The sequence below is a fragment of the Seriola aureovittata genome, chromosome 11 (genome assembly GCF_021018895.1).
Source record: "Seriola aureovittata isolate HTS-2021-v1 ecotype China chromosome 11, ASM2101889v1, whole genome shotgun sequence".
Taxonomy (NCBI): domain Eukaryota; kingdom Metazoa; phylum Chordata; class Actinopteri; order Carangiformes; family Carangidae; genus Seriola; species Seriola aureovittata.
In genome coordinates, this window is record NC_079374.1 from 19,795,512 (window position 1) to 19,817,837 (window position 22,326).

The 22,326-nt window shown below is 38.9% G+C and overlaps 1 protein-coding gene across 12 annotated transcripts in view; it reads left to right on the forward strand.

The window, feature by feature from the left end:
* stxbp5l (syntaxin binding protein 5L) overlaps positions 1 to 22,326 on the forward strand; it is a 137,846-nt gene that overhangs the window by 73,204 nt on the left and 42,316 nt on the right. For all 12 annotated transcript variants that reach the window (XM_056388939.1, XM_056388942.1, XM_056388940.1 and 9 more), the window contains 5 exons: positions 902 to 1,036; positions 9,221 to 9,284; positions 12,226 to 12,309; positions 16,959 to 17,082; positions 21,809 to 21,884. In XM_056388939.1, the coding sequence (XP_056244914.1) occupies positions 902 to 1,036; positions 9,221 to 9,284; positions 12,226 to 12,309; positions 16,959 to 17,082; positions 21,809 to 21,884 (483 nt within the window). The remainder of the gene's footprint in view (positions 1 to 901; positions 1,037 to 9,220; positions 9,285 to 12,225; positions 12,310 to 16,958; positions 17,083 to 21,808; positions 21,885 to 22,326) is intronic.

Genomic DNA, 22,326 nt, shown 5'->3' on the forward strand with positions numbered 1-22,326 from the left:
TCAAGGTCCAGAAATTCTTGAGAATTTATATTGTATGCAAAGTGTAGACTGAGTGAAATAATATTCTGCATTTGATAAGGATTTTATGCTGTTTGAAGCTTTGAATAGAGGAGTGATGATTATGTGTGAAATGGTGGACCAGTTTAGCCTGTGGTGCAGAAATGTAACAGAACACAGAAAAAGTTCAGGCTTCTACTTCTGGCAGTTGTTTTGAAGGGCTGTTCGAATAACTATTTATAGCAGCATAAAGTGAGCTTACAGGCTGAGTGCAAAAGTTCTCTGAGTGGCAACATAAAGGGCAGGAGGAGTGAATGTAGGCGATATACATAAGGTACTGCATAGTGGAGGGAAAAGATTTTAACCTTCCTGCCGAGTGCTAAATTAAACCTTGATTCAAAATGACTCAGGCCATTTCACTTGAATGAATCGAGGCATGACTTCTATGAGGAGGGACAGTCATTACCATGGTTGCTTCTGATGATGACGTGATAGGTACAGTCTGTCAAGTGCCATGTACAGAACATAGTGATGGTTGGAGAATGCAAACATTGATGCTAAACACTAGAATGCAGTTATAATCACCTTGTCTGTTGTCCAACAATTGTTTCATTGAGTAACTGCCTCCTTGCCCATGGTTGCTTCATCAGTTGATTTGTGTTTTGCAGCAGATGTAGATCAATGTGAATATCCACAAAAGTGCGAGAATACACAGTGTAACCCTTCTGAACTACTACTACTACTACTACTACTACTACTACTACTACTACTACTACTACTACTACTACTATTACTCAAATACACTGATAGCACAATCCCTGAAACACACTGAAGGAAAAACTGCTTTATGACTGCTCATATTCTAACACTCAGTCTCTTTCCTCCTCTGTTTCTTGTTCTCCAGGATCACGTTTTGCCACCTTCCCTTTCAGAGTAAATGGCTGTACGTGGGGACGGAGCGCGGAAACACACACATCGTCAACATCGAGTCCTTCATTTTGTCTGGATATGTCATCATGTGGAACAAGGCCATAGAACTGTGAGTATCTAATGCTCCAAATACTGGAGATGACAGAAACAATGATAAGTTATTGTGATTACAGTGACGATTTCGAATGTCATGACGATGACGATGGTGATGGTGTGGATGGCTTTGGGTCAGGCAGCACGTTGGGGGTGAAAAAATGAGTTGCAATTTACTAGCTTTGGGTGAATATGTGGATGGTTGTTTTGCAATACTCAGTAAAATAACCTTTCTGCTTGTTTCTCCGCACATCACACACATGCACACACTTAAATATAGGCCTTGTATTCTAAATTATTGGATGTTGAATCAATTTTGTGCTCATACTATTAAGGTTGGCCCATTTGTCGTTTGTATTCATATGTTAATGTTCGGCCACATTTAAGTTAACTATATTGTTACTTGCTAGACTGAACCTTTCTCAGTCATTCAGAACATTATGGTAATCTAGCTGTTCATATAGCAAATACAGCCATGAATTAATTCATATTTTAAAAAATATGTATTAAAAAATAAAACAAACAAAACTTGGTAGTGAATCATCTCTCCTACAACTTTGAGAAAACATATTTTTAACAGCCAGTTGGAGACTAAATGAGTTAATGAGATGAGTACATGTCACAGTGCGTCACAAACTACAGGGAAAAAAAGCACAACTGCATTGCATCAACAGCCTTCATCCTTCCATCGTTGTAATGTTTCCAGCCGGCAATAGGCATTCACTCGTTGCATTATATGTCTTATAATGGCTCCTATTTGTGCTTAATATTACTTTCAATAGAAATTTTTAATAATTTGTTGACGTGCACTTTTTCTCTGTTGCAAGTGTTGTCTGCGTAGCTGAATTATGCTTCAGATTGACAGCAACATCATATATACAAATGGTGCTCGGTTGCATTGTATGCCCGTTTGTTTCTCTTGGTTTCACCCACCTACACACCATTCTTGTGGCACTACCCTGACAAGTCCCCTGCTGCAGTGTCAGTCACAAGTCACTCTCATGCCAAGCCATCTTGTTGCCTTGTGACAGCCCAAACTACAGTGAGCAGTCACAACACTGATGTGTATGTGTGGGAGGGCCCTCTACCAGTCATCACTAAAGTCTCCTATATTTAATGTTTTCATGTTTATGCGCTGTTAATGTTTTCTTGTTTGTTTTTTTTATTTTTACTATCATTATGTTTTCGAATTGTCTGCCCACCTGGATGCACGTCCGTCCGTCCGTCCCATTTTCTTGAATGTGATGAGCAAGGCCTTGAGGGAACGTGGTCGTTTTGGCCTTTTGAATGTGATATCTCAAGACCACCTTGAGAGAATTTGTTCAGATTTGGCGCAGACATTCACTTGAACCCAAAGATGAACTTTGGTGTACAAAGTTCAAAGTTCAAGGTCACAGTGACCTCACGTTCTTGTGAGTGCAATATATCAGGAACGCCCAGAGAGAATTTCATTACATCTAGCACAAACATTCACTTGGTCTCGAAGATGAACTAATTAGAATTTGGTGGTCAATGGTCAAAGGTCACTGTGACCTCACAAAAAACACAAAAAAAAAATTTGGGCCATTACTAACAAATTCATACTCTAATTATGACATAATTTAACTCAAATGTCTACAGGGATAAAATTAAGTGATGACATTTTATATCCAGAACTATGAAATACCTTTTAGATTCTTAATTAGCACATATCAGACAAAGATGGCAAAATAAGAAGTGCATTAAGTAGGGAGAGCACACAACCATTTGAACAATGGGTTTTGTACACTCCCTATTATGTTCTGTTTGAGCATAGATGATAATATATAATGCAGTCTCTGTTTTCTAACCGTCAGCACTCTGTACCTTTCTGAAGTCGAGTTCATGGGAAGTTGAACTAGTAGAGGGTGCATCGTCTTTCAGCAACACACAGAGCGACTGGGGAGTTTCATAGTTTGGCTTTGGAGGTTTTCGACCAAACATGAATAGGGATGAGGGGGGAATTTCTGTTTATCCTGCGGTGGAACACTGAGCAAGGGAGAACTCATCCACTCTTTCCACTGTGTTCAAACAGCATAGTGTGAGTCACATTTGGTGTGTGTGTGTGTGTCTACAACTGTGTGTGCATTTGTGTCATCACAGTGTTTGTTTGTGTGACAGCCACTCACAGATGCATTAATTTAATACAAGCCAAAAGAATCTGTTATAGCAACAACTCAACTGGGGCCACTGTTCCCAAACAGGAGGGCTGGGCTCGCATTGAAATTCAAATGGGTTTGGAACATATTTAATGCACAATTTCATCTTCAGGAGATTCATTCCAAAATGAGATATAAAAATTAGATGCAGGGGGAAATGGGAAAACACAGCAGCCCAATGCACACTCTGCTGCAGTTCATAGATCCTTCTGATGAACAGAATTATGTTTATGCCTGGCATCATGTGTGCCGTAATCAACACTGGCATGTTTGGCATTTCTGCTGTTTAGATTGTAAAATAAAGAACACACTTAAATTAGTCTTAACATGCAAATACACTGCACAGAAATATGTGACAACAGAAATAGATGGCAACAACAACCCTGTCTCCTACATAACGCCATAAATTTACAAATATGGTTAGAAAGAAATGTAATGCTGCCTGGATTTACGTTTTGCTGGTGTTTTTTATAACTGTTATTGTAGGTAACTAAAGCATGGTCAACATTTCTATAGTAGGTTAGGCAATTCAAAGCATATGTGTAAGCTTAGGGAATGTCAAATGGTAAAATATGGAAAACTACAACATTGACATGGGACAAGACTTGTTTAGTTTTCCACTTTTGTAGTTGATGGATACCTGACCAGATATATTCATGCTAACCAATATGGACTATATGATTTCTTTGTTATGCCTCTACTGTTTGGTGCTGTTACACCTCACAAAGCTGAGAGACACTTTATTGAATTTTTTTCTCTCCCTCTGTCTATTCAGAAACAATGTCTTATAAACCCAGTGCACAGCTAATCCTCAATATAAAGTGATTTAGTCTGGTAGAGGAGGAGATGGAATTCTTCCTTAGTAAAATGCATATTCTCTTACAGATTAAAGGATTAAAAAATGAAGGAGAAGAGAGGAACCACATCCTAAACTCTGTAGTGGTATATTGTTGACTGTTGCACCAAAGCAAAACATAAATACTAAGTAGTCTTTTACACATAGAATAACAGCTCACAACATGAAGTCCTTACAACGCATGATAACAATAGATGAAAATACAGGAAGAAAAAAAATTTAGGATGCTTGTTTGATTAAATGTCTTTGCCTTTTTTATTCTCGGTGAAAGAGACTGTGAGTAGACTATGGGCTGAATGGATGTTAAGGGAAAGAGACAATAAAGAGGGGGACCATGTAGAACATTTGTTTAATGTATATGACAAGTTTTTAATCTCCCAGCAGTTATGTTACTTATACGTCTTCTTTTATATCCATCCTACCTCTGCAACCGACTCGCTACTTTCTGCCATGCCTCCCTCCTTTTTATCTGTCCTGTTGATTATTTTGTCTTAGCTGTGATGGGTTGCCTTAGCTCCGCTGGTCCTGCTGTAGCTCAAGGTGTCTTTGCATTTGTGTTTGTGATCGCAGCAGCTGTGGTAGTCATGGCTAAAAGAAAAACCAAAAACATTCCTGTTTTCTCTTCGTTTTCCAGTTCCCGATAACATACTGTATTAGTTGATTTGCTTAGTCATTCCTTTATGACTATTTCATCCATTCCATTTTCTGCCTCATGCAAGTTATGAGTAAAACAATACTTGCATTATATTCATTTTAGTGTTGTTATTTATGCAGAATACTGTATACACACCTCTTAATCTGTACAGTGAATGCTGGAGCTTTTCTCAATATGTACTCGGCAAAAGGCAGGGAAATTAGGCTGGTTTTCAAATCCCCTCAGCCACAACAGACAGGATTGTTTGAGTGGGTTTTTGGCTTTGTCTTTGAGGTGATTTGGTAACATCATTGCTAAACAAGGACAGGGACAGTAGTACTTCTGATGACGCTTTTTAGACTGACTAATTTCCTCATTGGGTTGTTTAACAGGGCTATTATATCTCTGAAGAGAACCCCAATCATCAAATTAAGCTTGCTGCCCTAAACACTTCAAACTTCACTTCACCACCATTTTCATTTCCGCTTGTTGTGTAGATATTTTTCTAGTATAAATCATCCCCACTACCGCCCCCGTAGACTTGGAGACTGATGAACACATAGACAATAATCACAACAAACCATCCATTTATTTCATGAAATGTTTCTAGACATAACACAGTGATAAAAGACGGAGTTCTTGGAAATCCAAGTAACACATTCATTGTTAGGTTTTGTACTCAACATTACAACACAAGTGATGTAATGTTTTTAATGTAATGTACACCTCTAAAGGAGTATTAGAGAAGCAATCATATATGAGGAATGGTAATACAGTTGGTTTATTGTTAATTACCATAAATTCTTTGTGACAGAATCAGTAATGTAAGAATGATGTTTCATACAATTCAGCAGTACGTCTACAGCCTCACAACTTTCCAGAATATATTGAAGTAAACACAAATTTCATCAAGTCAAGTCAATTTTTATTTATATGGCAGCAAATCACAACAGAATTTATCTCCGGGCACTTCATATAGAACAGGTCTAGACAGTACTCTTTATAATATTTACAGGGACTTAACAATTCCCACCATGAGCAAGCACTTGGTGACAGTAGCAAGGAAAAACTTCCTTTTAAGAGGCAGAGACCTTGTACAGAACCAGACTCAGGGTGGGCAGAGAGAGAGAGAGAGCGTGTCAATAATCGCCAGAAAAGTTCTACTTAAAGGGTCACAGGCCACACCCCCACCTTACTTAGTAGCCTGAGCAACATGTGCATTAGTGTAATCAGTAGGGGAAGCTTCATTAAGAGGTAGCTAGGTTCACTAGCTCCACGACGATCATTATTCCCTCATGATTGAGTCCATTTCCTTAAGTAATTAGTAATTCAGCATCGTGTAAGGTTTCCAAAACATCGCAACATGGAATGACAGCAGCCCTCTTACGATTCTTTGTGACTTGGTCTTAGTAAATTAGGAGATCGACAGACAGACAGAACACGTCCTTTAGTTCAGTTTCTTATCCTGCTCCTTTTTATGGTGGTAAATAGAACTTTTGGAGTCAATGAGGGAGCGAGGCAGGAAAACGGGACACGCTCGCTGATTTGGTCACTCCTCTTTCTCTCTCGCTCATAGGATAGCGTAACATATGAGTGGTATGGCAGGGGAGGGAGACAGTCTCAGTGTTCTCAATCTGGCTGTGAGGCTGATGGTCTGCACACTGTTTACCTGAGTAGATGTAATTTCTAAACTAGCAGACTCCAAAGCCACACTTCCTATAACCCTAGCAGGCTGTCTAATCTCCTGTGACCTGCTGAACACTAAATCCCTAATGTCAAACCTGGCGAAAACACCTGTCTACATTTCTAGATGAAATAGCAGCGCCTACTCCATTAGGAGGTAGTAGCAGGTCATGGCAGCCCCAGAAAGAAGGCCAGTTAGCCACAATGATAAATCCCTGCTCGCGACAATGATCAGCCAGCCAGCGGTTCAGAGAAAGTAAACCTACTGTACATTTAATCATTACCCCACATGGGAGACCAGACACTGTTAAATCGATGCAGTCTCATCTTTCTGGCAAACTCAAACATCCTGGCTTGGCTAGCTTTCGTGATCTCTGACTGCTTCATCCTCACATCATAAGTGCTGGCATGGATAACAATGTTGATATAACTAGAGCTGTGGTGGAGTGGGTTTGGGTTCCCTGCTTTTCCCTCCATGATTCCAGCACCCGAAGATTATGTCCGATTTAAATCCGAGGCTGTGGCCCCAGGTATACAGTAAACGCTGTCTGGTGACGCTTAGCTAACATTACAGGTGATGGAGACCCCTGTAACTGGCGTCCATTGTTTAACCCTGGTAGCGGAGGTGGAGGAAACACGCAAGTCATCAGTGAATTTTTTCTTATAACATTTTGATTCAATTTGTGTAGTTTTCAAAGACTGGCCTTGTTGGCTTAAAGGCAAACTTTATTAGGAGTCACTTAGTCAGTCAATAACTCAACTCTTTTCACATATTTGATTCCACAGTGCGAAGACTTTCTTCAGCAAAAAAAATGACCTTCACATACAATAGCAAGCCTTCGCCCTCAGTTACAGCCCACTGAATCCGAAATTCAATAACTGCTGCAAATATTTTCTCTCCAACAACTTCTTAACTTGTTTTCATACTAATAAACTCAGTCGAAAAGAAATTAGTGTTATCAACGGCAGTGTGTGTGTGTGTGTGTGTGTGTGTGTGTCGTGCAGCATGGGTTTGTTGATGTACAACAGGAGCTGTGGGGTCAAAAGTGTATATGCATGTTACATCAGAAAGTGTGCGTCAGCTTATTGTATTATTTTGTTCTGGATGGCTGGTGTAGCAAGATTTGCTTTTGGCATTCACCGGTTGTGGCACTTCACCGATTGGACAGGTGTGTTGCGGATGGTTTGTTGCTTCTTACTGCTGAATAAAATGTATGGAGAGCTTTCCGCGGTTTCATGTTTTTATCACCCTCCGGCAGCAGGCAGAACTAAATGTCCCCTTCTGAACGTGTCAGTCACACTTTACCTCAGCGTCCCAGATCAGCTCACATTTCAGCCGTGATGCTAAAATATCATGATGCTGCTACAGTGAAGTTAGCTGGTCACCAAGTGGCCTTTGGAAAAATGATTTTCTTCTGCTGAAAGTTTTGGTCGGAAACATTTGATTATCCAAACCATGACATCTGCATTGGTCTAATTTGTCGTGATCCCATTATTGACAGATAATATGGCTCACTAAGGCAAAGTATTCTCCTGAGTCTTCTCATTTGGAGGTAAATCCAGCTGCATTCTATATTTCCCAGCGGTGGAAGAAGCAGTCATATTAATCTTACTTAGGTAAAAATAGCAATACCACAGTAAAGAAATATTTTGTTACAAATAAAAGTCATGCATTCATGACATCCATGCAAGTATTATCAAAATATATTTAAAGTACCAAAAGTAATAATGTGTTTTTGTTTATCTTTTGGTTTATAGGAATTAGTGTAGTCAAGCTCTTTTGGTTCATTTTCCTTTTTACTTAGAAAGTAAGTTAGCAACTCTGTTAGGGTAGAGTCCTCTTTTTGTTACATTTTGTTTTTGAGTCGAGCAGCATCTGTTTTGCCCTGGTCCCCTCCTTTAGTTGTCCTCTCACCTTGTTTGTGCCTCCACAGTTACATAATACATTTTGCTTTACCTAAAACACCTGGTTTGATGTTGCTTCCCTTTTTCCCCTAACTGCAAACAGGGGTCGTAACATGCATATTATATTATTGGCTTGTAATCATAGATGCAATAATATGTACTGTACATCTAACCCTTTCATGTTGCAGCTGGTAAAGTTAAGCTAATAAAATAAACAAAAAAAAATGTTGAATAATGTAATACATCTTTTTTTGTTGTTGCTTATATTTTGTATTTTTAATCTGAATCTGTAAAGTAACTAGCAATTTAAATGATCAAATTAAGTCAAATGTACCTTAAAACTGTGCTTAAGTAAAGTATTTCACTCCACTGATATTTTCCTCTTGGTTTGGTTAATATAACAGTAATGTGTAGAAGTTTAACTGTGACATGGTGCTGATGGTCAAGTCTTGAGTAACAGCAAGAATTTTTGTGCAGTTCTTCATCTCTGTGTTGCCTTATTTGTTAATGTGTCATGTAATTCTTGCGTCACCACAAAGGTATTGCATTATATTTAACTGCCAACCTGTTAGGGCCTGTACTGTTATAGTTGATGATGAATTCATGAGCAGTAAGGTTTTTTTTTTTTTTTTTGTGTAACAGTTTATTTAATTAATGCAGTAGATTGTTTGGAGGAAATGAATTGGAAATTACAATTATAACACAAACACTTTAAAAAATACTATCTAATATTATAACATTTGGTTGTTGTTGCTCCCTGCTGAAAGGCATCAATGTTTTCTTCAGTACAGTGCCATGCTACTTAGCATCATGTTTTACATAGTATGTTTTTGTATGGGCAGAGTAAAACTGTAAAGTTACTCATTACTCTTTGTTTACATGTACTCTCCAAACAAAGTGTAATCGTCCTCTTCTCCTCTCTCTTATCTTCCACTCTCATCACAGATCAACTAAAACTCATCCAGGACCTGTGGTTCATTTGAGCGATAGCCCAAAGGATGAAGGGAAGGTGAGTAGGTAGATAAAAGAAACACCGGCACAACCGTTTGGTTCCCCCTTGGTTCCCCCTCAAGCACCAACTCTAACGTTACCACATTGTACAACATTAAAGGCTCTCTCCTTTTTCCTTCCTCTTTGCCGCTTGTGAATCTTGCTTCTCTTGTCTTTCTAACTTCCGTAATTTTTTTTCTAATTGCTTCACCTCTCACTCTCTCAGCTTTTCTTTCTGGCCCACTGACAGAAAAGGATTCTCTCTATAGTGCCCCTCCTATTGATGCTCTCATGTTCTTTTTCTCTGTCCCTCGGGTGTTCACATATACACACAGAAGAAAAGAGGTGTGAGGCGCCTGTAGGTAATATCCCTTGAGGACCATGGAGCTTTTCAGGGTCATATTGCAGTCAAATTGGAAGGAAAAGTGGCAGGTGGGGGTTGCTGTAAAAGAGCGGTCATTGAAGACCATATTGATTTTCCCAATGGATTTTGCTGCCGCTGGGTCAAAGCAGTCTTGACAACCTGTGAAGACATAAGAATGAGACGCAAGATTACAGCTGCTGTCTCACACTGTAGTCACACACTGCAAGGAAAGACAAAGTGCTGCAAGTAGTATGAAGAAAAGTAACTGAGGCATTAATGTTACTAACCTAAAAGACTATCAATAGTTCCTACACTTGTTTTTATTTCTCAAAACCTTTGCATCTTGTGCTTCATATTCACTCCAAGTTGTGGTAAATAGATAGTCTACAGTACAAGTTCCTAATTATGACTAGAAAAGTAAATCTGACAGCAGGGAATAGATATTAATACTTACAAAATTAATTTTAATCATCTGTGCTCTGCAAGAAACAATATACTAATAATGATAAGCTCTGTTGCAAATAATGCTGGCACTTTTGCTAAGCTTAGCCTTACAAGACATAATCCAAAAACAGGTCTGACTGTGTTGGAGAATTTCAGGATATTGTAAAATGAAATGTAAGGCTGTGACCTAGTGTTTAAAAAAGTGTTTTTCTCACACGTGGTTACACATCAGTGGTCGCTCGCATTCACTAAGAATCCATCAATGTTGGCATCACAAATGTTCTTTTACACTACAGCAGAATTTATAGCAGCAAAAAGGAAAGAAACAATTGACAAGTGAGTGGTTTCTTAGGACCGACTGTGCAAGCTCCCTGGCCTGTTATGGACACCATTTAGTGTATATAAGGGTCTGTCCATCAAAAACATGTTACTATATCTCTGTTGGATGTGTAACAGGTTAATTTTATAAACCACGGGTGAATCAGACCTGTGTTTTTATAAAATAGCTGAACAGACAGAACTACAGTGATAAGTTGATTCATTGGTAAGTTAATCTGCAACTATTTTGCAAATCGTTTCAAATAATCAAATTTTAAGCAAACAATATAAAACATAGTTTCAGCTTCTCAAATGTACATTATAGTACATGGTCTTACATTAGATTACTTTTGGACTGTTGGGTGGACAAGAGACAAATTGATGACACAAATCTTGGGCATTGTGTTGGGTATTTTTCACTGTTTTATCGAGTTGTTTATCGAGTTCATCAAAAAAATAATAAGCAGATTAATTTATTGTGATATTAATCCTCAGCTGCAGCTGTAAAAGACTTTTTCCCATCAGACATAAGCAGGAACAGAAAATGGTGTAACTGATAGCAATTATAAGTACGTCTTGATGCGTTAGTCAGAATTCATAATATAATAATATGGTCATGGCTCAAGTTAATTGAATACAGCTATTGTAATATTAATATTAGTGATGCTAATGCTTGTGGTGATATTTCAATGTATGAAAAGGTTTTCTGTGCAGTGAAAAAATCACCTTTTATTCAAAAGCACTTTCTCTACGTCTTGTAATATGTATAGTTTATATAGTGTGTGTTCTTTATGCATGTTTTACAGGATATCTTCATTCCTTTTACCTGTTTATTTACATTTGTGACTGTTGTAGTTACTAATGCTGAGCTTTGGGGTTGCAGAGGAGCAGGTTTTCCTTTCTACTTCACCTGCCTACTTTTTATCTTAGGTTTTAAGATGTCACACAGTCTTTCCCTCTCAGCAGGAAAGTTGTCTCCTCTATTCTGCCTTACAGGGTGTGCTCCTGCAACATCCCTCTTGATCCCTGTCCTCTGATCTGTGATCAGATTGTTTCAACTTTACTCTCTCCTCCAATCCTGTGTGTGAGGGAGTGAGTGAGTGAGTGAGTGAGTGAGAGACTGACTGACTGACTGACTGACTGACTGACTGACTGACTGACTGACTGACTGAGTGTGTATGTGTGTAACTGTTTTGTAGTGTGTGGGTGTGTTTGTGAAGTTTTCTTTTTGTAAGTGCATGTGGGAGCTCTGTGTTTATGGGTGCCTTTTTTCAGCAACGGTTATATATAAATATGTGACTAATATGAGTGAGAAGGCATTAGCACAGGATTGTGTGTATGTGTACAGTAAATCAATAAATCTGCAATGCATGCCAAAAATCGGCCAATTTCATTTGTAGATGATTAGTATCGGTGGCAAAAAAAACATGATCGGAGCATCCTCAGTATCTATGTGACTGTAAGGAAAAACAAACCCCATGTTGAAGTGATGTCATGTTAAGGCAGAAAGCAGACCCATGCAGGTGGTGAAATAAATTGTCTATATGTTCAGTAAAACACATTTAAAATCACACCTAACTAACCATGAAACTCACAAGCAGGGTAGCTGAGAAACTGCCATCACAAACAACTTTGTCTGAATAAGAGCACTGAAGGCTTAAAATAGGAAGGAGGAGTAGGGAAAGTATTTTGGGAGGCCACAGGCAAAATGGCTCCCCTACATTACAGCAAAGAGTGCAATTACATAAATTGCATTGGTACTGTTGATGCATGATCTGCTCTTATATCTCTCATCACTTCTTTATTTACCATTCCTTGTCATTCCCCTCTACAGCTGCTCATAGGGTTTGAGAGCGGGACGATTGTACAGTGGGACCTCCGGGCCAAGAGGGCCGACTTCAGAATCTACTATGATGAGGTGAGCTCCACTATGCACTGCTGTATCAAGAAACTCAACAACTGAAGTGGAGGAGCTGTCAGGTGAAACAGTTTTTTTTCTAAAGCGGTCTAGTCTTTCATAGGCAATGTGTTACTCTGATATTAAAGGGGGCATTTTCAGACACTTTCAGTCTTCCTTGGATTATAATATTAATGAATTTTCACTTTTTTCACTGTTCTCCATGGGGATGCCTTTTCATAGCAGCAGGAAATAGAATATACAGTATGTGATATAATTTTGAGTGGTGGAGAGCAGGAAATTGCAACAGAAATGAGTTATGTTCACACAGAGGGTGGTGCATGATTGATGTTAGTAGAAATTTACAAGCCTTCCATGACACCTTACCTTGTGAGGCTGCTGGAAAGGAATCCATCTTGCCAGGCTCCAAGCTATTTGCTTCAATCAGCATCCTATGAGGGAGGATCTACTGGCAGCTACGGGTGGGTCTTGGGTGTTACGACAGGAAGAAGCTACTGTTGTTAACAACAATGGCGGCTAACCCTAAAGAGGTTAGCATAGATGCTGCTACAGCATCAGTTATATCAGAATCAAGCGGCAACCTCTGAGGCCGAAAAATGAAGCCAACACAGAAGTATGAAAAACTGCAGTTCTTCAAATGGCCACTTGAGGCTGGCTGCAAAAGCCAGTCATTCCCATTGGCTCCCATGTTAAAATGCCCAACTTTAATAATAATAAATAAACGTGTTTACAGCCTGGTACAAAAAACTGTTTCAGTGTCTATGGCTAATTTCCTCCTTCATGACAACTGTACGGGGGAGGGGGATTTTTTATATTACTGACTAATATTAATGCTTACAGTTCTACACAATTAAGGGCGTGGCCCTTTGAGTGATATTTGGGTGAGCGTGTGCTTGCCACAAGCCAGCATTCACCGAAGTCTTAGCTACACACACGCCCCTCATCTGCCTATTTTTGGATTAGCGGGGAGTTTGGCGGGGTTAGGTACTGGTGAGATGGCGGCAGCGAAACAACCCACTCCGAGCTTCAAAACCACTCATACACAGTATTTTAATACAGTTCAATTTCCAATAGAGCTGTTCTCATTTACATGTTTTTCTGTTTCTGTTGTCAGACAACAGAAACGAGTTTGAATTAGACTCTGTCATGCGAGCAGTAGCCTGGCTTCTCAGTCCAGAAGCAAATTTTTTGTACCATTCAACGAGTGATTCTGCTCGTCTGCTCCACTGATCTTTTTTGAATCACACATAGACCTGATCTTTATTATATATATTTAACGTGAGGTTGTATGAGGTGGTCATGCATAGCCAGTGTATTACCTGCAGTAGATTTGGATCAGTGGCTGCCACTTATGAGAGGCAGCTGCGAACATGCCACAGTAGCAGAATGATGTGTTACTGTGCACAGGGCCAGCAGAAAAAATGTGTTTTAGACACGTTTAAAAACACCCACAGAAACAGTCCAATATCTGTTTAAATGTACGCTTCCTGTAGAATTCTTTGAGCGCGTCATGTTCCTGTCAAAACAGCACTTTGCTTTGGGACTACATTTCTCACAACCGCTGAACTACCGTATTCCTACAAACAAGCGCACCTACAGCACACTGTATAATGCCAAAACCACAGGTTAGCTGAGTGAATCAGAAAGAGCTAAACTTCACTTTGTTTTGACAGGAATATAAAGTGCTGAAAATATTCTAAATGAAGCGTACATTTAAACAGATATAGGATGGTTTCGGTGGGCGTCTTTGGAAAGTGTCTAAAAGAGTTCTTTTTTACTGGCCCAGTGCACAGTTGCACATAACTCTGCTTCTGCAGCATGCTGATCCAAACATACTGCACTGACTATGCATGACTCCCTCACACAACCCCACTTCAAGTAACCCAAACTATACCTTTAAGAGTCTCCATGATCTTTTCACCTTTCTCCCATCACTTAGATTAACCTTTTTCTTTGCCAATACTTTGTATCTCGACAAAATGTTTTCGTCTTTGATCTGCATCAACTTTTTTTATTTTCAACAAGGTGGCTTTGTCCTCAAGCGCTCTATTTCACTAGCTGTTTGACTGCATCCAATTATTGCTAATTGAATAGGAGTCAGTAATTGGAGGACCCAGGCATGTTCATACCAGTCCAGACTGCCTCTCACAGCTCTCACAGAACTGTCAGCTGAAACAGGTGAAAACTATAGTGTCTGTTGTCATTTAGCAGTAAGCCGTGTAACGTAACATAAGAGGGTATTTTTCATGCCTAAGATGTTTGGTTTGGTCTAACATAGTGTGTAGTATACCATTCCATTTTTTTTAGCAGTTGCCAAAAATACAACTTGGATGAAGATGAGCAAATGCCTGAACCGCCTGCTCTTCCCATTATTAGATATACAACTCATCTTCGAGTCCACAGCTTAAACTACAAAAAACATGTTTTTATCGAATAGCTTCAGATTGGTCTCATCATACACATACAGTATTTCCATTACGTACACACACATACACAAACACTCTCAAACACATACATCAGTCTTATTTAATTTGTTTTTTTTAACCTCTGTGGCCTCAGACCCATTTTCACATCGCAGCACTGATCCTCGATATCCGCTGTCATGTCTCATCTCCTGTGACGAGTCACCTGCTCACATTCATTAAGGTGGTCTCCTGTGCATCACCTCCAGCAACTCTGTCTCACACCTCTTCAGCTGATTACAAAAAACCTCCACCACTTAAATCTCACAAAGACGGAAGTCCTGAATTACAGCAGCTCTTACTGATGTAACTGAAAAGCCTTATACTTGTGCTCTTGTAGTTAAATCCTGAATTATGTGAAGGAAACCAACTGTAAGTAGAAACTGTTGTAGCTTAGTTATGGAAGGTTTAAGCAGGCTATGACCTTTTTAAACTTATGTGAATGTTCCATGTACTTTAATTAACCCAAATAATTGTCCCATTTGTCCGAGAAGAATTATTATTTTACTCTAACTAATTAGAACAAAGCTCCAATGGAAATTTCTGCTGACCTTTAACCTTATGTGAATAAAAATGTGAGACACATTAAAACTCTCCTGCTTTCCTGAGAAAACGTGACCTAGGCTGTATCCCATTTGTCAAATACTGCAAGTGCAAATGAGGAAAGATTAATTTAGAAGATATGTAAGGCTATATCTCAAAAGAAATATCTTTCAAAGATTGCAGATTGCAAATTGCCAAGGTACAATGTATGTTAAAAGGACAAGAAATACACTATTATAGTGGCAATTATAACTGACCAAGATATGTTCAAAGTATTCATATGGTTGACTGGTTTCATTATGCAGAGCTACAGACATATTCCGGCATAAACAGAGGCCATGTATTCATATTGCATTCCATTTCCAAATGCTAATAGGTTCTCGTGTGGTTTCCATTCCTGTAGTGTGCTTCAGTGGCAGTAAAGATCATCACAGTTGTGTCTTGTTTTCTGTGTCACATCTCTCAATGACCTCTCCAAACTTGGCCTGGGTCATCCCTCTTGTATGACAGTGGTGGGTTTTGGTGTGGTAAAGCATTGAGACAACACTGAAGTGACAGAAAAGGTGGACCATCAAGTAGGCCTGTTTAAATGATTAGTCAAGTGGACAAGACTGTTTGACATTTCATGTAGTGGGTAGATTGAGGGCTTAAAATATATGTGAATGCATAGCAACAAAAGGAAGGTGGACTTGTGCTCTGGGCTTCATTAGTGCTTTGTCAGGTGTTGTTTTGTCTTGAACGTGTCACTTCTTCACTTGCATGGCGGAGGTGTGTCAGCTCACCCATCACTAAGCAGCATGGGAGTGAAAGCTGTAAAGCTAGCATAGAGAAATACATTAACATCCCCATCAAAGCCCCGCAGATACACACATTTTGTGCTACATGCAGTAAAAATGGGATTGTGGTCCAGAGCTGTCAGATGAACAGCAGCTCTTGTAGCAGTGTACATAAGCATACTGTCAAGTGCATTTTTATCCCTCCGCACCAGCGACAGTCATAGCCAGAGGCATATTGTTTTTGGGTTATCCGTCCATCAGTCCCATTCTCGTGGACGTGATATCTCAGTAATGCCTTGGTGGGACTTCTTCAAATTTGGCACAAACATTCACTAGGATGCAAGGATGAACTGATTAGATTTTAGTGGCTAAAGGTCAAAGGTCAAGGTTGTTGTGACCTCACGAAACATGGTTTTGGCCATGTGAACACAATATCTCGAGAACTCTTCAAGGGAATCCCTTCACATTTGGCACAAATGTCCACTGGGACTCAAGAATGAACTGATTAGATTTTGGTGGTCAATGGTCAAGGTCAGTTTGACCGCACTAAACACTTTTTTAGTCATAACTCAAGACTTCACACAGCAATTATGAGAAAACTTCACACTTCGATAAACAGGGATATAATCTGTTTAAGTGGCTGTGGCAGAAAAACCGCGAGGCCGCAATTCTAGTTTGTTATTATATTTAGATGGAGACATGAATTACAAACATTCTTTGAAAAAAATGTTAATTTCTTTCTTACCTGTGTCTCATAATTGAAATACAGACAGTTTCTGAAACATTGCAAACTAATCTTAAACATTTTGACATACAGTATATAAGACATGTTTGTAAAATATCTGCTCTCTTTCTATCAATGGTACAGGCCATCCACTCAGTCAGCTGGCATCATGAAGGGAAGCAGTTTATGTGCAGTCACTCAGACGGCAGTCTGACGCTGTGGAACCTCAGAAACACCACCAAGCCATTCCAGGTCACCTTCCCTCACGGTAAGATGCACACCCACACATTATTTTTTTTTTAATTACTAAATAAAATTAGGTTTTGATATTCCCAAGAAAAACTGGGTCTTTGAGTTGTTAGCTAATATTGATGACAGAAATAGAACACACTGCACATGTGGATAAACCTCTAATTTGTTGGATTAATTTTAGAATTAATTCATATTTCACAGGTTGATGGGGTGAGTTTCAAACAGTTATAGAGCATGTGGCCATAAAGGAACTGTATCTTTTTGTTTATTTTAGTTCTGGGTTGTAGAATTGCAAATGTTTGTATTTATGTGAGTGTAAAAATGGTTAAACCTTTAAACTAAAACAAAATCAATTTTATGCAAAATCATATCATATGGCATTGTGAGTATTACAGTGTGCAAAACTATTTCAGTGACATTGTTTAGACATGAAACAGACACAGTTGATATACCTTTAAGTGCTACCTCACCTCTGTGAGTCGCTTAGAATAGTAAAAGAAAGGGATTTGTCTCTTTGGGATGCATCATAATTAAATAAACATTGTCATCAAATTTCTTGGGCCACTCCTGGTTTTCAAGGGATTGTTGCACAACGCAACTGGCTGTGTAAAGTATTACTCAACCCAAGCTCATTGTCAAGTATCAGCACATTTACAAATGTGACAAACGCAAATCTGAAAGTCACTGTAATATGTGATGCGGGTCATTGCCATGTCATATGAGAATGCTGGTTTGAATGATTTCTACGCCATATGTAATACTAAGTAGTCTTCCTCTGACTACTTTTCCTTCTGTTTCTTTCCTACTCTGGTGCGGGTTGTGTCTTGGCAGGGCACCGTTATGTTGTCAGATCTCTGGTGACGAATAGTTCCTCACTGTGACTTGTTATCTGTGGTCTCAGGCAAAATCACAAAACAGGAAGGCAAGAGGGAAGGACGTGGGCGATGAATGTTAGGGACAGGGCAGCAGGCCTCTAAACATGGTTAAATTCCAGCAGATAGTTTATGTGCCAGATATTTGTCAGATACTACGTATTACACAGGGTGAGAGTGAAATGAAGGGGAAGGAATGTGATAGAGGAAGCTGAAAATGAATAGAGGTGAATTTAGGCTCTGAAAACAGAAGAGTGAACAGTGCGCTCCCTCCGTTCTATTAATAAATAAATGAACTAATTCTGACAGCACATTGCAAGTCAAGCGTCACGCTATGACACCCATCACTTCTGTGATTTAAATGCCTTCATGCACACATTGACTTTGTATTGTCTCATTTGTTTTTGCTTTATGCTTCACTTGCTGGACACTGTGGTCACTGGTTGTGCTCAGATGTTGTGATGTAAGCTAGAGGAAGACTGGAGGCCTGCTGCCCAACATGCTGGAGGGGAGATCTTCACCAACAACATAAAATAATTGTATTACCTCTGCATATTTCAGTAACAACACTGGCAAGGGCACTTCAAAGCCATTAGCCACAGCATTCATCCAGCAGCCTGCATTACTTTTTTGTATTATAAGCTTTTAGAGACATTTGAAAGAGGATTTTCATCACGACAATAAATCTGCAACAGCACTGTTTTGGATTGATTTAATAGATATATATACAGTCAGAGATAGAGATAGGCAGGGATTCTTGCAAATGAGGAGAGAGAAAATATGAAGTTAATGACATGTAGTAGCGGTCTAGGCCTATAGCAGCGTAACTGTTGGGGTAGGGCTCACCTGAGCCTGCCTTAACTATAAGCTTTATCAAGGAGGAAAGTTTTAAGCCTAATCTTACATGTAGAGAGGATGTTGACCTCAACCCAAACTGGGAGCTGGTTCCACAGGAGAGGATTTTGCATTTTGAGAGTGGAGGTCACTAGAGCTCCGTAAGATACATTGGAGGTTGGTCATTAAGGGCTTTGTATGTAAAGAGAAGGATTTTGAATTGTGGTCTGGATTTTATAGGGAACCAGTGCAGAGAAGCCAACACAGGAGAGATATCATCTCTTTTCCTTGTTCCTTTCAGTACTTGTGCTGCAGTATTTTGAATCAGCCAGAGGCTTTTCACAGAGTTATTGGGACATCCTGATAATAAAGAATTACAGTAGTCCTGTTTGGAGGTAACAAATGCATGGACTAGTTTTTCAGCTATTGAGACAGGATACTTCTAGTTATTGCAATATTGCGCAGGTGGAAAGGTAATGGCATCCAAAGTAACTATATTATCAGATAATGTATTATGTATGTATCTGAGGATGTACAATAACTCAAGTTTTGTTTGAATTAAGAAGTAAAAAATAAATTCTGGTCACCCCAGCCTTTATGTCTTTAAGACGTGCCTGAAGTTTGACGACCCGATTACTTTCATCTGGCTTCGTCAATAAATACAGCTGGGTGTCATCTGTGTAACAGTGGAAATGTATGTGGTGCTTCCTGATAATATTGCCTAAAGGAAGCATATATAGGGTGAAAAGTATCATTATTAGCACAGAAGCCTGTGGAACTCCATAACTAACTTTTGTGTGCATGGAAGAGTCTTTATTAACATGAACAAACTGGACTCTATCTGATAAGTATGACTTAAACAAGCCTAGTGCGGTTCCTTTAATCCCAATGAAATGTTGCAGTCTCTGTAATAAAATCTTGTGATCAATGGCATCGAATGCAGCACTAAGATCTAATAAGACAAGTATAGAGACCGCTGTCTGAGGCTATGAGAAGATCATTGATAACTTTCACAGGAGCTGTTTCTGTTCTATGATGGACTCTGAATCGTGATTTAAAATTGAACATTTTCAAGTATAGCATTCCTATGCAAATAATCACATAACTGGTTTGCAACTTTTTTGAGGATTTTAGAAATAAAGGGGAGGTTGGACATGAGTCTGTAATTGTCTAAAACATCTGGATCAAGACTAAAACTAAATAATAAAAAAATAATTAAATAATTAAAAGCCTGTGGTACATACCCTGTTAATAAAGATACACTGATCAGATCTAATATAGAAGTGTTGATTAATGGAAAGATATCCTTGAACAGCCTAGTTGAAATGGGGTGTAGAAGACAAGTTGATGTTTTTGATGCATAAACTGTTGAAGTTGGCTCAGAGAGATCTACAGGAGAGAAGCTGTCTAAATATCAATCTGGTGTTACAGTTGATTGCAGGGCTACTGTACTGGACAATAGAATGTCTGTATCAGTTCTCGGTTACAATTTTATTTTCAAAGAAGCATGTAAAGTCATTACTACTGAGAGTTGAAGGAATAGACGGCTCAATAGAGCTGTGACTGTGTCTCCTTGGCTACAGTGCTAAAGAGATATGTGGGGTTGTTCTTATTTTGTCCTATTAATGATAAATAATAAGAGGTTCTGGCATTATAGGGGTTTTTTGTGTGTTTAGTAATGAAATTCTTCTAGATTGGTGGAACGCCACTTCCTTTCTAGCTTTTGTGAGGCTGGCTTTAGAGAACGGTTTTGTGAATTGTACTAGGGAGCTAGACCCCTCTGATTCACTACCTTCTTTTTGAGAGGGGCAACAGTGTCAAGTGTTGCACGCAGTGAGGCTGCAGCACTATCAACAAGATCGTCAAAATATGTGGGTGTAAAGTCGAGATAGCTGTTCTCCATTGTATTGACACGTGGCACTGGACTAAATAACAGTGGGATTTCTTTAAATTTAGTTAAAGCATTATCAGATAGACACCTGCTGTAATGGAATTTTTTCCCAAAAGCTTTATAATCCATATCTGTGAACTTGTTAATGAAAAATAGCCAGCCAAAAAAGGGTTTTGGGGAAATACTGTTAAATGTTCCTGTCAGAACATGGTGGGTGAGGGTGTGATTAAAACTGTGAGTTGATTCATTTACATAATGTACATGTTGATGTTACATCATGTTTTTTCACATCCACTTTCCATTGTATTGAAAAGTAAAGAGGAAGTTCAGCATAGATATATGATGCATGTAGCATGAGGACTATAATAGAAATTACCATATTCCAGTTCATAAAAGCAGTAATGGAAAAACTCCTAGTTTCTTTTATGTTTTCAGAAAGTGCTGGGGGTTTGTTCGCTGCATTATGTCCTTTAGGTAAAACCCAAGGTCCCACTGCCTTCCAGCTAAGGGACGTTCTCTTTATATCAAAGGCAAATCATTTCATTATGTGAATCAGGTGGAAAATAAACTCTTTAATGCTCTAACTCTGATGAGTCTTCCACTCGGCCCTTCCCTGAAAGAACAACAGTAGAAAAGAAAAACAGTAATCAGAAAGTGCAGCGGGGATGGGAACAAAAACATTTTTTTCCCAAGTAGAGCTGTTGTGGAACTATGTCATGGTCGCTTTTGTAATGAGACATATTAGTCTCTAATATAACTTTATGATTACAGCTGTGGAGGATAGGGTTTGTGAGCCTGGAGTTGTGCATTGGTCCTTTGAATAAAGCTATTGAAGTAGTTATGCTGAATATAATGAAAGGCCTGAAATGGAGAAAAAAAGATTAGCAGAACACACAATAACAGTTGCAGACGAATGCAAAGTTTCCCATTTTCCGCGTATGTGCTTATCATAAGTAAATTGAATTGTCACACAGAAAAAGAACTGACTCGAGTCAAATAATGCACAAAGAGTAAGCTGATAGACTGCTTGAAATGTGCGTTGGTTATAGAAGAGCTGAGAGGATGAAAAAGACATAGAGATTTTTATAGTAAACTGTAATATTGTGTTTAAATATTGTACATTTTTTTTGCTCTTTTCTCTTCAGGAAAGATACAGAAGGATGGGAGGAAGGAATCATGTAAACCAATACTCAAAGTGGAGTACAAGACCTCAAGGAACAGGTGTGTGTTTTATAAACAAACATTCAGATAAAAATTTCAGTCACTTTTTCTGATGACTATAAATTGTGATTCGAACGCGATTATGACAAGTCTTATGAAGTTATTCTTCATCCTGTGGTTATTTTATAATGGAGTGGATTAACAAGAGTTGTTTATGGTAGTCTAGCTGGTGATAATCATAAGCCACCAACAGAAGCATGAGCAGTTATGTTTGGGGAATGATTGAGTGATTACACAGAATACACTGTGCTTTTAAACTCTAGTATGTGCATGAAAACAGCAAACTAGCATAACTCCTGGAGTACAAGTACAAAGATAATGAAACACTTCTATACATCTGTAATTAATGCAGCTTCAGTTCACTTCACTGTGGAATCTTTTTATTTCAGCCTGAAGATGTTATATGCAATAAAATTCCATCTTCTGGACTCAAATGTAGAAC